The sequence below is a fragment of the Netta rufina genome (genome assembly GCF_964035555.1).
Source record: "Netta rufina genome assembly, chromosome: 4".
NCBI classification, from domain to species: Eukaryota; Metazoa; Chordata; class Aves; order Anseriformes; family Anatidae; genus Netta; species Netta rufina.
In genome coordinates this window covers 16,888,752-16,903,378 of record NC_140127.1, presented here as the reverse complement: position 1 = coordinate 16,903,378, position 14,627 = coordinate 16,888,752, and the positions used below count along the sequence as shown (strand labels likewise).

The 14,627-nt window shown below is 35.1% G+C and overlaps 1 protein-coding gene across 3 annotated transcripts in view; it reads left to right on the top strand.

Annotated features, from left to right (window-relative positions):
* Window positions 1–14,627, top strand: part of SGCZ (sarcoglycan zeta) — a gene marked incomplete at both ends in the record, with an annotated part of 451,496 nt that overhangs the window by 374,125 nt on the left and 62,744 nt on the right. For all 3 annotated transcript variants that reach the window (XM_084286195.1, XM_084286196.1, XM_084286194.1), the window contains one exon: window positions 4,024–4,111. In XM_084286195.1, the coding sequence (XP_084142321.1) occupies window positions 4,024–4,111 (88 nt within the window). The remainder of the gene's footprint in view (window positions 1–4,023; window positions 4,112–14,627) is intronic.

Sequence of the window (14,627 nt, the reverse complement as noted above, 5' to 3'; positions counted from 1 at the left end):
CTTCATGTTTGTTTAATGCTAATGATTAAGTTAGCGTTAGCAAGTTTGGCTCTGGGTTTCCTAGCCTTATCTGTCTGTTTTCTTACTCCCTGGAGTTTTTTATTCTCTGGTTTCTTCTTGACTGACACTATGTCTTTCATATTCTCCTTCTAAACTCTTGCAGTAACTTCTAATTCAAATAGAATAGTTTCAGTTGGAAGGCACGTCTGAAGACTCGAGACTACTTGCTCCATGGCAGCCGTCTTGCTTTTTATCCCTGAGCTGCAGTCCTCCATGTAGCTCATCCTGGATGTCATCTCTAAGCATGTGGAGTAAAAGAAGGTGATAAGGAGCAGTAGGCATGGTTTCACCAAAGGGAAATCATCCTTAACCAGTCTGTTAACCTGGGCTATAACAGGTTGGGTAGATGAGGGGAAGAGCAGTGGATGTTGTCTACCTTGATTTCAACCAAGGCTTATGATACTGTATCCCATAACATCCTCATAGAGCTCAAGAAGTGTGGGTTGGATGAGCAGAGAGTGAGGTAGATGAGAGCTGGCTGAACTCAGAGGGTTGTGATCAATAGCACAGTCTAATTGGAGTCTGTAGCTAGTGGTGTTCCCTAGAAGTTGGTACTGGGTCAAGTCTTGTTCGTCAGTGACCTGGATGAACATTTAGAGTGTACCCTCAGCAAGTTTGCTGATGATAGAAAACTGGTAGGACTGACTGTTACACCAGAAGGCTGTGCTGCCATTCCAAGAGACCTGTACAGGTTAGAGATGGACAGAGAGGAACCTCATGAAGTGTGCAAAAAGTGCTGCACCTATGGTGGAATAACCCCATGCCCTGGCCATTGGTATGCATGAGGAATACTTACAAAATCGTCTTGCGGACAGTATGACTTGTTCCACTTGAAGATTTTCATTGGCTTTGCAACGTACATAAGACACCATGTAGTTGGGCAACAGAGACCTGTTTTTAGTTTTCTTTTGCATTCTTATTAACTTAGCATCAGGAAATAATATTAGGTGAAGAAGAACTTCTTCAAGGATATTCCTTCAAGTTGCTTACAACTTTTACAGTGTATGCATACAGGTATATTTATAAATATATAGCATAAGTCTGTTCCAAATATTCATAACACTGAGCTCAATAAATTAATGGAACTCATTTTGTTGCACGTAAGATGATATGTTCTCTAGGATCACCTCTATAAGCAAAGATATTATATACAGCTGTATAATGGCCAGCAATGGAAGTAATAGGTATTTGCCCTATTGTTATGTGTTGAGGTGTGTTTTTTTTGTTGATGTTGTTGTTGGCTGTTATATAGAGCTTTTTTCATTAAGTAAATATGTGAAATCATCATACCGATATGTTTTTTATACTTTATCAGCCTAGGAAATTATATGAAGAAAGTAACCAAGCATATTCCTAGGCTTGTCTATCTTCAGAACAAATCTTTACCCACAGTATTTGAGAAGTTTAATTATTCCTTTTTTTCTTTTCTTTTTTTCCCCCGTGTGTTTATATATTCATCAAAACATTGGTTTAAATTTCCAATTTGTAGGAAAAAAAAAAAAGTGTGATGACAAACTTCTAACGTCATACTAATATCTGAATGTAAAGTATTTTGTGGATTATCAAGTCCATTACACTTCAAGCTAAAGTTCACATCAAAAGAATGCCAGATCTAGTGACCCAGAGCTACAGTTATCCAACATTTTTATGCCATAGATATCTGTTAAATTGCATTCATATAGCTGACACTCATGTCACTTTATAGTCATCTTGCAGATCTGTAATTCCACTGATTTTAGCTATGTCTTCGCCAAGTTGCTAACTCCTCTGAGTAGACTACCTCTGAATACATTGAACATTTTCATCTCTAGGCTTTTCATGTGAAAACAGATGTGCAGGTAAATGCTTTAGATAAAATGCTGGACTGCTTCAATTGATAGGAGTTTTGATAATAGTTTTATTTGGTCCAGAATTTAATCTTGCAGATATATATTTTTCATCCAGGAAATAAGAAACATAAATTCTTGACTTCTTCATTCCGATTTTTTTTTTAATAAGACAAGGAAAGGAGAAGAAAGAATGCTTGATTCACCTAATTTTTCATTATCCTGTCCTTGAGAATTTGATACCTGAGGTCTTTAAAATTAGAACCTGAGCACAAGAAACCTGAGAGGCAGCCTAAGAATCATGTTAAGTATTTTCCAAAGGTGAAAGGAAAGAAGATTTTAAGTCACAGAGAGTATGGTTTGGAAGTGTATTTTACCAAACCCTTAGCTGAGAAAGCAAAAATATGTTTGGGAGTACCTCACTCAAGGTGAGATTATTCTGAGAAGCATCTTCTTCAAGTACTGAAGAGTGAAAAGTGAAAAGGGCTCCATAAAAATATATTTTGGGCATGCAGCTTTCTGTCAGGGACAGCTGACTTTCCCAGAGCAGCAGTTGTTTGGACTAATGATCTTCAAAGGACCACACAGAAAGTGGAAATCAAATCAAGTGTTGAGAAAAAGGTCCTAAGCAGCTGCTTTTGTTGCCAAAAGCTCCCTCGATTGCATCACATGCTTAGCTCAAACCAGTCACACTGAACACAGTATCTCACTGATAATTACAGCTCTTTATCTAGAAAGATGGACAAGTCAAGTAGGGATGTTCATCTGCCAGATTCCATGATGCAGAGCTAATTAGGACACGAAGAGTGGTCATGGGGTCCAGTGAGAGATGAAGCACACCTGAACTCTTAGAAATTAGCTCAGAAAAATTTCAGACTTTCCAGGGAAATGAGTACTATTTAAGGGTAATCATCATTGTGAAAACATCTGGGAAGAGTGTTCCTTGCAGAGCAAATCCCTAGATTCAAAAGAAGGGATTACATGAGTAGAAGTTTTAAGTGCAAACCTAATGCATCACCCAGTTAAAAATAAATCTTTTTATATGGCTCCTTAACTCCTTTCTCCCTCTTCTTAAAAACCTTTCATGAACAGGAAGAACAGCTTTGTCAAGTACACACTCACAAAAGAAGTCCATCTAACCTAATATGTTCAATCCAGGGATGACCAACAATAGATAGCCAAAGAAGAATTTAAGAACAGAAGGATTATATAGTAATCCTCAAAAATATTTTCCTAACTTCTAGTCATTTCTAGCTAAGGCTTAAACCGTAACAGTTTCTGTTAGATGTCTTACTGCTGTTGGATAAACTTTTCTTACATTGGTTTCTTGATAGCCTTTCCTGCAGGTTTTGTGGTATGTGGAGAAGTTGTTGCAGCCCCCCCCCCCCCCCCCCCCCCCCATTCTGGAATATAACTGTGCTGAAAAAAAACTACTGCAAACCAGGATTGAAGAATTTTTAGTATAGCACTATGTCCACGTAAACAGGTGTAAGTGAAAACTAGAAAAAAATAAGTTGTCTCAAAAAAAATCTTAGAAAGCACAGTCACCTTCAAAAAAAAAAAAAAAAAACAAAACAAAAAAAAAAAACAAGAAGAAGAAAACAAAGGGTGTGTTATTATGACCTCCTTATCTAGTGCTCTCCTTTGCTTTTTAAGGATATTGGTACCTTTATTACCTTTACAGAGATTCATGGCGTATTCAGAAAAGTTTTAGCAAAAGCAATCCAAATAATACAGGTTGTACAGATTAATAGAATTATGTAGAGTAGCATTGATTAGGTTGTTAGAAAAGTATCCATAATCAATATATAGAATAGAATAATGACACAGATTTGTGTTAGGTTTTTTTGAATTTTTAACTTTGTAATAGCCTCAGGAAATAAAGTCTAGTTTACATAAATTAAATTCAGATCTGATTTCTAAAGTAACGATTCTATGCACTAAAGATTTAGGCTTAAAAATAGTGTTTTTGTTATTCTTTTATACAAAATTTTGATTTAAAAAGTACTTTACACAATTATAAAAAAGCTATTACATTTGATACAACTCCCCTCTCATCATGCATGTTTATATTTAGCTCTAACATAATTCTACCTCATTTTTTTCTCTCATTTATTGTCTTATACATGTTTCCCAGGATAGCCCACTGGTCTTACAGTCTGACAGAAATGTAACAGTGAATGCGAGAAATCACATGGGACAGTTAACTGGACAACTGACAGTAGGTGAGTGTTCTTTATTGACTGTTATGTGTATCAGTTTAGGTTTATGAATAGTATAATTAATATAGAAAATAAAACACTGAAAAGTCAGAAAAATTCTTGTCACTGTACTCCAAAAAAGCAAAGACACACAGGATCCAAGACAGGATCATAAAAGCATAATTCAGCAGTAGCTGAAGGCAGAGAAAATAGGAATGGCCCCAAGTAGTTAAAACATAGCTTAATGAAAAAAAAAAAAAAAAAAAAAAAAAAAAAGATTACTTTTGAGACAGCTGTAACAAAACAAAAAAAATAATCTGCAAAACCTGTTTCAACAATAATTTCAGGGGAAAATAACCATCATTTTCTTACAATTTCTGTCAGTCTTCCATTATTTCAGTGGGAATTGGTCTTTCCCCATTACTCTTGTAATATATTTAGATCAGCATATATTAAAAATCAGTTGGAGCTAACAGAATGAAAAAAAAACAAATAAACTCAAACACTTCTGTAGTCACCACAAACTTTAAATAGAAATTGATTGTACTGCCTGTCATTCAATAAAAGGTGTCTGATATTTTGCAAAATATTACCAAATCAACATTCCAAATGAAGTAGAGAAAAAAAATACCTATCTCTTTACCTGTAGACTCTTTGCCTTGATTCTTCTTCTCGTGTATTTGTTCTCATTGTTTATTACTTCTAACACATCATAAGCATTTTTTATCACAAATCGTATTTACTGTGTTAGTGAATATGTATTACTGATGAAGTAATATTTTGTTTATATTTTGGCTACTATAATAGTAATGAAGATGTTTGTTGCTTTTCAAGAACACTGCCTGAAAAAAATGGTACAAAATAATGTTCTAGATTTGATAGAAAATAATGCATTTTGACGGGGAATGGGGTGAAATATATATAAACACGTATGAACAAATTTCAGAAGACAATCCCTTAGACTCCACATCTTTTCTTTTCACATTACTTCTGGGTTAAACTCTGTTTATCCACTCTTTTTCCTAATGTGCTAAGGATATACTGACAAAATAGTTTTAAATTAAACTGTAGTTGTATTGACACTGAGATTTCATACTGGCTGGAGACTGTGGCTTCAAGTTGTAAAAAAATCTTTGGCAACTGCACAAAGAGTGACACACCATCTGCACTGATTTTCCTGAATGAGCACATCAAATGAGTGTGCAAAGGTAACCAGAATTGCTAGCAGATACAGATGAGGAAGATTAAGCAAACACCTGTTCCAGCCATACTGCTCTTGCCTGTGTGTTTATGGAACACAGTTCTGTTTCATCTAGTAGCTGTAATATTAAAACCTTCCAATTCAGCTGCTAATTGTTAAAAAGGTGAGTTGTCTATGGTAGACGTTCACATTGGCTGAAATATAAAAGATACTCTTACGGCTGGTACCATTCTTGCTAAGTAAATCTAACATTGAAAACATGAGTGTATCCAGACTGGCCTACTTATGATGTTGTACTAGAGGTTAATATTAAAAAAAAACACACGAAGGCCTGAAGGAAATGTGTTCATATGTTACAGTCATTAGAATGAATACCTGTAAGCTTCTTAGTGAGTTTGTAGCTGGTACAGTGTCTGCAGAGCAGGAGTTCGATAAATTGTAATATTGTATTTATGTTCTTTCTTATCTTCCTATTTTTTTCATAATGCCTATATGGCCTTATATATATATATATATATATATATATATATATATATATATACACACACTGATTTCTTTTATGTCAGTTCTTCATGGAATATTGAATGCATATTCAAATATATCTTATGTTGATACTTATAATTTAATATTTCTTAATCTAGGCACTCAGAGTACAATCAGTGAAAGCTTGAACAGTCTACTATTGGAAATCAAAGAAATTTATAGGCAGATAAAATCCAAAATGTTTTGTTCTTACATTCCCTTCCAAAAACATTTGTTGTGTAAGAAGACTAGAGATAGACAAAACCTTGATTTTTTTTGTCTAGGTAAAAGCATATGCTGAGAGAAGGCAAGGGAGCTTGTCTGTAACAGGTTTGCTGACATCAGAAAATATGTTAAAATGTTCTGGGAAGTCCCTGCCTTCTTCAGAACTGCTCTTTGTACTGATGCTGCATGTTGAATCAGCTCTTTGTGTGAAAGGGGTGAAAATAAACAACAGAGGAAGCAGCAGAGAGAAATATTTCAGTGCTATCAAACAAACCAATAACAACAACAAAAAAGATGATCTAGTAAGCAACTTTGAAATGCTGCTGTGTTAATTTCTTTTAAAAAGTTGGAGTAATGAAAATTACAAGAAAGAGTGCAAATTTATATGCATGGTAGGATCATTCTGAAAGGACACGTATGCATTCAGGTGGATAACAATGCACCTCCTATAGATGTGATGTCATTGAAATTTTATATGTATTTCAACTGATATAAGTGATGTTACAAAGCAGTAAGTAGCCTATTCTCTTGTGTTTGAGGTTAAAATTGCTGGTCACGTCAACTTTTAGGAAAATGAAAAATGTCTGTTGTATTTGGAATTGGGTGACGGAAGTTAAGTGAATGTAAAGCCTGGGCTGGGCTGGGAGCAGTGAAGACAGAGAGGGAGTCACCACTATAGCAGTGCTTTCAGTTGGGATGTACACAGACTGAGTTAGAAATGCAGCTTTGTCCTCAAGTCTTGTTGTGACATATGGTCAGGAAACTGCCAAGTTTGTATGTGGATCTCCAGACATCAATTTTTAGACATGCCATTGAATACCAACAGACCAGATGTAGTACAGACAGGAAGGATATCTCCAGAATAAAGATTTAAAGACGATCATTCATTGATCTGTGTATCTAAGATAAGGAGAAATAATCAGACCTCCCAACCTTTCCTTAGGAAAACCCTCTGCATTATGCATTCTACTAGGTTACCTTGACACAACCTTTTCACTCTGTTCAATCAATGTTTGCATAGTTTAAAGCAATATGAAAAAACATTTACTTATTTTCTGCCTGTCTTAGAAATGCAAAATAGTCATTCACATCAAACCAGAAACCTGTTATCTCTATAATGTCTGCACAAATCTTCTTCCTGTCTTTCAATGAAGGACAGAAGGTTGACAAGTGCTAAAGTGGATCAAAATTAAATATGGCTGAAAGGGGACATTTGAAGCTTACATGTGTACTCATTCTAGCTTCATCTTCGGATTTGATTATTATTCTGTCAACTTTTTTCTTTTTTTTTGGTAAACTTTTCTTTTTCTGCAATAATTTCTTCTGACATGCATTTCTACTGTACCATGCTTTACTGTTTTCTATTCATAAAGATCCCTGGGGATATCTGAAACCTTTTTGGAGTATGATGAACAGATCAAGGCGCTCATCGTTTTTGCTAAGCTGTGGCCTCTTTAAGACAGAATCATAACTCTCATGAGCTTCAGAGATGTGCAAGTCAGTTTTAGAAAGCTCCTGATCCAGTAGCTCTACTTATTGAGATTTCTACATCCACACAACTTGTGAAAAATATTTGATTACCAATGAATGTTATATCACACTTTTTAAGTTATTTTTTCAAAATAACAGGTGGACGTATAATTTTCAATAACCAACTGAGGTAATGATCATTAACAGTACTAAAAGATAAATCTTTTCAAAAAAATTGTCAAAGTTGATGACGCTTTCCATCCATTTATCACAGAATTTGTGTTGTGTATTCAAGATTTCTTTTTCTTTAAAATGTCCTTGCTTGCTTGCTTTGTTCCACCAAGAGTACGTGGCATACTGGGGAGAAATTATTGGGCATTGAAAACAACGGGTGTGCAACCTCTTGGGTGTGGAAATAGTCCCTTTCATCATCTTTATCTAAAGGCCAAATCACCTGTGCCCTTATCTTACCTATTTCTTACCAGGTAGCACATCCCACTACCCCTTCAGTTTCAAAGTATTTGAAATAACTCGCTATCTGAGTATTGCCTGTGATGTTCACTTTGCAAACACCTCAATCCATTTGATGGTAGTTGTCTCTTGTCATCAAAAAAGATCTGAAACGAGAAAACATCTCAAGTATCTTGTTTTTAGAATAGCCTGTGGCAGAGGTTGTCTGACTATAATAATGCATGTGCACAATTGGTTCTAAATCTTAGGTGTATGTTGTCAGACCTTTACTTAAGTTTATTATGAACTTGAACTAAGTGTCTATTAAGGCAATTGAAGTAATAATGTGCTTAAGCAACAGTGGAAGGGTAATACTGCTTCTTTATTTTTTAATCTTGCTTGCATAGTTGGGAGCCTCAAATACAAGGTCTCCTCAACTAAGCATTGCAACAACAAGGTAGACTCAGAATGGTTCTACACATACACCCTTTTTCACAGCACAAAATTGAAATAAAAGGTCTCAACTGCTCTCTTTCTTATCTATGTTGTTGTTTTTATATCGGTGATGGTAGAGTGCTGGGGAGAGAAGGAGTGATGTTTTTCAACCTCTCATTAGCTGCATCTACATCTTAACTGGGCAAATAGGGATCAGAATTTGTGAAAAACATGTAAAATCAAGTCTTTCTCCTTTCCCTTAAAGGGAAGTTTGCCTACCTATAGTCCTAAAACAAAAGTGAATGTTCAGAAATCTAAAATACCTTAAACTTTCCACTAGTAACATTTTCACATTAAAATAAATGTTCTGGTAACAACTGTGGTGCAGTAGGATTATGTATTAAGATGTATTACAAAAAAAAAAATGGCAAAATGAGTTACCCATTTCTCAGGATTCTCTTAATTTATATTCCTTAACTAATATAGACTGGAAAAAAAATTTTGGTCTTTAAAACTATTTTAAAAGGTGGAAATCAGGTTTGTAGCCAACCTTTTGCAGTGATGTACAAACAAGAGTATTTGATACTGAACTTCAGACTGAATATGTAATAGTTTAAAGTCTTCATTTTGGACATTGTATCATTACTCAGGCTCTTCTCTTTGTAGTTGAAAAGGTTTTTAACTTTTAATTTTATTCTCTCTTCCTTTTCTAGTCCAAAAAAAAAAAAAAAAAAAGAACACAAAATTCGTAATTCATGCACTAAATTATGTGCACTGCTAATAATAGTTCAGTTATTTTTGCACTGTAAATTGAATTTTCTGTTGAAAGTTACTGTCTAGTGTTTTCCCTTGTTTTACCTGTAGATTCAGAGAATATTTAGATAATTTACACAGTATAATATTATTAACTTTAAATATATAAGTTCTAAAGTATAGTGTTTCTTAACAAAGAGCTATAGAATGCTATAGAATGTATAGTATTTATATTCCTATACTTTCTAAGTATAGGAATTTTCAGGAGGAGAAAATATAACTCATCTACTATTGTTAGATCTTTTCAGATAAGGTAAATGTGATACAATTCGTGCTTTTTTTTTAATACAAGTTAGCTACCTTATACTTACTGCAGAGTTAAAGGACCTCTTTCAGCTGAGGGAATTACCGCAGAAGGCAGGAAAAGCATTGCCTGAGAGGCCATATGGCCTTAAGTCTCCTCCTGGCACAGCATGTGAGAAGAGCCAGGAGCTAGTCAAAAACTGAGTCATGATGCTCATAACAGTGGAAATGTCCAGCTGGAATCCAACTCTCATCCCTTCTCATAATTTACAGGGCAATGTGACGTTGTCTCTGTTTCTGTCTATCTAATCCCTGGAAAAGTCTTATTAGAAGCCATCTGGGCTATAACAAGTTTTGCAATAGTAGCTCACATAAAATATGTTCAGATATACTCTTAATGACTTTGGCTAAGCTATTATAAAAATATACTCGCATTGATTAATTATCTTGAAGTGTGGTATTAGGAAAATAAGAAGCTCTGAAAACTGGTAAAAACTTCAGCCTCTTTGCCAGCACTTTGATTGGTTTGCCAAAGTAGCATTTTAAAAATTAACATGTTATTTACTTGAAATTCATCCATATTCTGCATTTATCTGTTTAAGTCATCCTGCAATAATATGAAGCCTCTTGACTTGTTTGTTTTGATTTGGCTTCAAAAGGCAGTAATAGTTAATGGGATAGTAAAAAAAAAAAAAAAAAAAAAAAAAAACTCTTTTTTCAAGTTTTTATTTCTATTTCAGTTACATCATTCTCTGCATTAATCTACTCATGTAAATTTGACATTCAGCAGTGGTGAACTTAAGCTTTTGTGACTAGACCTTGCATTAACTCTTTGGAAAAATAATGCTTTTTAATACATATATTAAATAATTAAGTCAGAAAAATACTAAATACACAATAGAATCAGCTATTTGTAGTCTACTTCATGCCTGAGCAACAAGATCTCTTTGAAAATGAGGTATTTTACATGTTATTTTATGATTCTTTTAGTCATTTAAGTAAGTTTTCAATTTCTAAGTAATATCTTCTATGTCGTTGGGTTTCTTTTGCTATATGACATGTGCAGACAAAACACTATCTTGCTGTATAATACTTGAAAACCCTATGGCTTGAAATTTATTTTACATCTCCCTTATGAATCGCCTATTGAAAACCATGCTATCAAAAAAACAGTAAGCTATTTCTCTGTCACTCATTGGGACCAAATAGTAATCCTTTTCTGGTAGGTATGGCCATTATTTAACTTAAAAGATCCTTCCTGAAATACAAGACCATACAGTGTCAGTTTATTAAAGGAATAAAGGTAAGCAAACAGTGCTGGGTGCACCGTGAGTCTCTGCTCCACCAAGACGCATGCCAGTTACATCAGGTGGCTGGTTTTTATGCTCCTAGGCTAATACATATTCATCACCACTTTTGGAAAAGGCAGGGTTCTTATCATTAGTTTCCGGCACCCAAACCATCCCACGGATGCGTATGTATCAGTCTCCGGCAGTCCCTCTGGGGGTCGCTCGTACTGAAGGCTCGTAGTCTTCCTCCCAGGCTTTGCCCTTCTGTCGTTCTTCAGCTTCCCCCCCCCCCCCCCCTCCTTATTTAGTAGTCTCTGGGCCAGATGTCAGAAAGTCGTGTCTCGTACAATAGTCAGCAGTTATCTCAAAAAACTCCCCCCTATTCTCTTATCTCCCAGACCCGAGTCTCAAGGTTTACCCTTCAAACCCTCTATCGACATGAACTGCTAGACCATTCTTTTGCTTTCCCTCTGATCTGAGCAAGTCTATTTCTTCCCAGGATACAAGGTACCACTTGTGTTAGTTTGTATCTGAAGCTGTATTGATCAAATGTGTAGAACATCTTTTGCTATCTGTAACTGACAAACAAACAAAAACAAAAACAACAAAAAAAAAGAAAAAGAAAACCATGCATTGTACTTTTACACTAGTCTGATACTTCTCTATATAATATTTGTAGCATAGACAAAATAAACGCAGGTTATTTCCTCTCTCTTTTTCTAAGTTTATTCATCATCTGTGTTTGGAAGTTTGAGGTCAAATAGCTGTTTTGCAATGTATTTTTCTTTCAGTAATCTAAATTTGATATGAAAAGGTCAAGCACATGGAGGAAAAGATGCCTTCCCAAAGTTGAGATAAGTTCCTAAAGTTTGGGCTTCAGAAAGCCTTCAGTTGTATTCAGCTCCTGGGCTGGTTGCATTCCTTTTTTTCTTTTGCAGCTGTTTCAGTTTCTCATATCTCTTTACTATAAATCTTGATGGAAAACTTAAGGTCCCAGCAGCTGATGATCAATGCTGGGTACGCAGGGGGCTGTCTGCATGCAGCTTTCCTGCAGGCTCACCTCTACAAAACTAGCAGTCATGGGCCTCTTTCTTTCCTCATCAGAGGGCAACAGTTGATCTTCTGCACCCACTGTCACTTGAGAGATGGTAGGAAAAGGATGAAAGGGAACAGTTAGTGATTTTCTGACAGTGGTGCTAGAGGGGAAGCAAGAGCATGAAGGCTGTCCAGTGCTCTAGGTGTGAGCCCTTCATATTTCATCCCAGACTTAACTCTAAGGCTTGCTTTGACTCTGGGGCATCTGTAGTGAGACTGGAGATAAGCTGACGTGGATTTCAATTATCAACAGTTACTTCAGCGATGCTTCAGCGATGCTGCATCAGTCCTCTGTATAGGCTTTTATTTGTTGTCGTTCACTCTCCCCAGATGGAAGGGGGAGAGAATCAGAAAGGTAAAAAATGCCTTTCTCATGAATTGAGATAAGGACGGTTCAGTAGGGAAAGCAAAAACTGCACACAAGCAAAGCAAGACAAAGAATCCATTCACTGCTTCCCATCAGCAGGCAGGGGTTCATCCACTTCCAGGACAGCAGGGCTCATCACACGTAATGGTTTCTTGGGAAGACAAACGCCATCACTCCAAACATCCTCCCCTTCCTCTTTAGCCAAGCTGTTGTTGCTGAGCATGATGCCGTATGGCATGGAATATCTTTGGAGAGTCTGTCCTGGCTGTGTCCTCTCCCAGCTTCACTGGCAGGGCAGCACAAGAAGCTCAAAAGTCCTTGGCTCCATGTAAGCACTGCTCTGCAACAACTAAAATATTGGTGCGTTATCATCACTTTTTTCATCAAAAATCCAAAACACAGCATTATGTGAGCCTCTGTGAAGAAAATTATCTTTATCCCAGACAAAACCATGACATTTTTTACCTGATTATATTTTAAATCCAAGTCTGAATACTTCCACTGTTTCCAGATATTTGGCACTGATAATTAGGGAAAATTATATTTTGTCTTAGTTCTCAAATATCTAATCCTCAGTATTAAAAAGAAAAAAAAAATAAAAAGAAAAAAATAGAATTTTTATGTATGATACCAGAGGATAGGCAACTCAAAGCAGGGGTTTGGTTTAATTGTAGAGGTAGAGTCTTTGAGGGAAAAGGTCATTAATGGTTTGCATGGTGGTACAGAAGTGCTACCGTTTAAATATTAATCCATTGCCATCTGTCTTACTGTTGTTATCTATGCACTGTTGGCCAATATAGACAGCATATCTACAGCCCAAATGTTCAAAGCAGGGAAAAGTGATTTCCTTTTGTAGGAGAGAAATCCCAAAAGTCAAAGAAATAGACATTATTTGGAGATATCTAAGCAGGTTTTGAAGAATACAACATACATCTTCAAATATAAGGACTAATTCTTTGTCCTTAGTTTTATTAACTGCAAAAGCTTCATTTAACTGCAAAAGCATGTGCTGTTCATGTGTCATGACATTCACAAGACTGCTGCTGTGTGCTAAGCATTATTAAATTACCTACAGCATCTGGCCCTTTAACAAGTCCCTGACAAGACATTAAGATTTTATTTTTACTTTTTTTTTTTTTTTTTTTTTGCCCCCCAACCCCCAGTGTTCAGACAGGTCATTAATATTGGCAAGATTCTATTATTCTACTATGAGTGACTTAGGTGAAGGACAAAAGACAGACAAATAAAAGTGAAGCTGTTTTAAACTTAACCGGAAAAATGATTTTTAAAAAAGAGAATAGTGAGATCTTCTTGATGCTCTCCTTTACTTCAGTGCTATAGAAAACAAAGAAGAAAGTAAATAGCATGCTGGTCTTGTTAAAGATGTTGAGGTAATAGCAAAGAGTTTTATCAAAAATGTGGGTGAGAATTAATTTCCTTCAAGACTTGGATTCTTTATTCAGCTATCTTTAAAAAGTCTGATTTTTAGCAATTGTCTTACTGAGTCAGCTATGGGAAAATAGGCTAAATTTCTATATTTGAAAGAGATTTATGCAAGTAAATAGTCAAGCTTGGAAATGTTTGACTGGTCTTTCTGGTTTGTTCGTTCATGAAAATAATTTGTCCATACAAAATCACAAACCTCTGAGATATAAAGTCCTAGTTTATATTTATTAGATGCCTGGTATAAAAGAAAAAAGAACAACTTATTTGCTAGAATTTTCTCTCAGCTATCTCTGGACTATCAGAAACTGAAATTCACTATTATGTTATAACTAGCATGTGTTTTTAAATCACGATTTTAATGCAGTTTTCATTTTGAGTTTACAAATAAAATATTTTAATAATTATATTTTATTTATTTATTTATATCTGAAAATATCCAGTTCCAAAACCAACTTAAGTATAACACTGAAAATTAAATATCAGGGTGGAAAATATCAGTTAATGTCCATTGGTAGATCATGGCTGTTTTGTTGTGCTTATTAATCAAGATAATTATGTTTATTTGCCTTTTAATAATTGCGTTTAATTGCCTTTTAATAATTTCACTTCCATTCAGAACATCATGGAATTTCAAAATATGTCTTATGCCAGTACTAGAGATTTTTAATTGTGCCATTTGTAGATGGGCAGAGGTATCTTGATGTAATGTCTCAGGCACATAAAGGACTTCCAAATATATATATTTAATATTGTTTTTTAAATTTTTATAATAAATCTATCTTTGAAAATATCTTCATTTTCCTTAGGTTATTCTTAAGGTGATAAATATTGCAGTTGCAGCTGAATGACGAACAGATGGCACTGAATGAGTGATTGGCTGAATATTTTAAAATTTCTACTAGATTTATTCCTGTAAGGAAAAGCATTCTATAAATCTAAAATTAATTAATTACCTGGAATAGTTATCCCTTCTTGAACATCGGT